This window comes from Pygoscelis adeliae, unplaced genomic scaffold, assembly GCF_000699105.1.
Source record: "Pygoscelis adeliae isolate BGI_AS28 unplaced genomic scaffold, ASM69910v1 Scaffold150, whole genome shotgun sequence".
Classification (NCBI taxonomy): Eukaryota; Metazoa; Chordata; class Aves; order Sphenisciformes; family Spheniscidae; genus Pygoscelis; species Pygoscelis adeliae.
In genome coordinates, this window is record NW_008823872.1 from 1,272,570 (window position 1) to 1,273,939 (window position 1,370).

General features: G+C 66.5%; 1 protein-coding gene across 1 annotated transcript in view; it reads right to left on the minus strand.

Annotated features, from left to right (window-relative positions):
• Window positions 1–9: 9 nt before the first annotated feature.
• OLFML2A (olfactomedin-like 2A) overlaps window positions 10–1,370 on the minus strand; it is a 4,759-nt gene continuing 3,398 nt past the window's right edge. Inside the window, exons 4-6 of the mRNA XM_009334461.1 lie at window positions 1,295–1,370; window positions 940–1,125; window positions 10–695 (exon numbers count right to left, since the gene is read on the minus strand). Of these exons, the coding sequence (XP_009332736.1) occupies window positions 94–695; window positions 940–1,125; window positions 1,295–1,370 (864 nt within the window). The 3' untranslated portion in view covers window positions 10–93. The remainder of the gene's footprint in view (window positions 696–939; window positions 1,126–1,294) is intronic.

A 1,370-nucleotide genomic window follows, 5' to 3' on the forward strand; every position in this document is an offset into this window, starting at 1 on the left:
GGCCCAGGTGCCAGGGCCAGGCTGCATCGGGGCGCCCCGGCCAGGCACAGCGGAGGGTGGGCGCAGGGGTGCGGCTGGGACCCGGCCGGGCACTCAGACCACGAAGTGGAGCCCGTACGTCATCTGATGGCCGTTGTCCCAGGCATAGAGCACCTTCTCCTTGGGGTTGTAGTCGACCTGCGTGGTGAAGGCGTACTCGTTGAGGAAGGGCAGCCGGAGCTCTGCCTCCGTGTCCGTGTGCGTGTCGAAGGCGTAGGAGATCTGCCCTTCCTTCTGGCTGTAGGTGTCCACAGCGTAGAGGATGCCACAGATGATGAAGCAGTTCCCGTAGGCGTTGCGCTTCAGCCCTGTCTTCCAGGTGGTCTCCCTGCGCACCGAGAGGTCCCCGGGGTCGAGTCGGCTCAGGACGATCACCTCCTGCTGCGAGTAGTCACAGTCCATGGAGGGGTAGATGACCCAGAGCCCGCTCTCGTCCACGGCAAAGTCGATGTCCGAGTGGCCCCTCCACTTCCAGGGCGTCGTGTCCTCATACACCACGTCGTGGAGCAGCGCCCAGCCCGCCACGTACCGCTCCTTCAGGTCGTATTTGATGATGTTCTTGGTGAAGGCGCGGTTGTAGTAAAAGGCCCCCCGGTACACCACGTGCCCGGTGCCGATCCAGTTGTAGGGCAGCTTGTAGAGGTTGCTCCAGCGGCCTGTGAGCGGGCGGGAGAGTCATTGGGACCCCTCGCAGCACTGGGGTCCTATGCATGATGGCCCTAGCATGCTGGCAGCGGCAGGGGACTTGTGTCCCCCTCGCTGCCCCATGGGTGCTCCCCAGCGCAGGTCCCCATCAGCTGCCCACCACCCCAGGGCCCGGAACAGCCGGTGCTGCACAGTGCTGGGCACCCACCCAGGAGGAGCCGAGGCCCCTGCGCCCCCTCAGCCACCAGCCCTCACCCTGCTTGAAGTTGTCGAGGCTCCTGAACTCCACCAGGCTGTTGCCGTAGTAGTAGTTGGTGACGTAGATGCGGTCATCCTTGGCCGCTGGGTCCTTCATCCAGGCCCCCTCGTTGCGCCCGTAGCTGTGGTGCTCCGTGGGGGGCTCCACCGACTTGATGGTGCCTTCGCACTCCACCTCCTTCACTGGGTACCGAGGAGGAGGAGGAGGAAGGCTTACCCCTGCCCCAGGCAGCCTGCCCCCGCCAGGGCTGGGAAGCCCTTTGCCGTGGCAGGGCTACTGCTGGTCCAGCCTGGCCACGGGCGGTGGAGCCACCGGGGCGGGTGCCCCCTCCCAGCGCCCCTGCTCACCCACCTCTGTTTGGCGTTTCAGGGCCCCCGGTGCTGTCAGCCCCCTGCCCGAGGACGGTGGCGGGGGGGGTGGTGGTGGT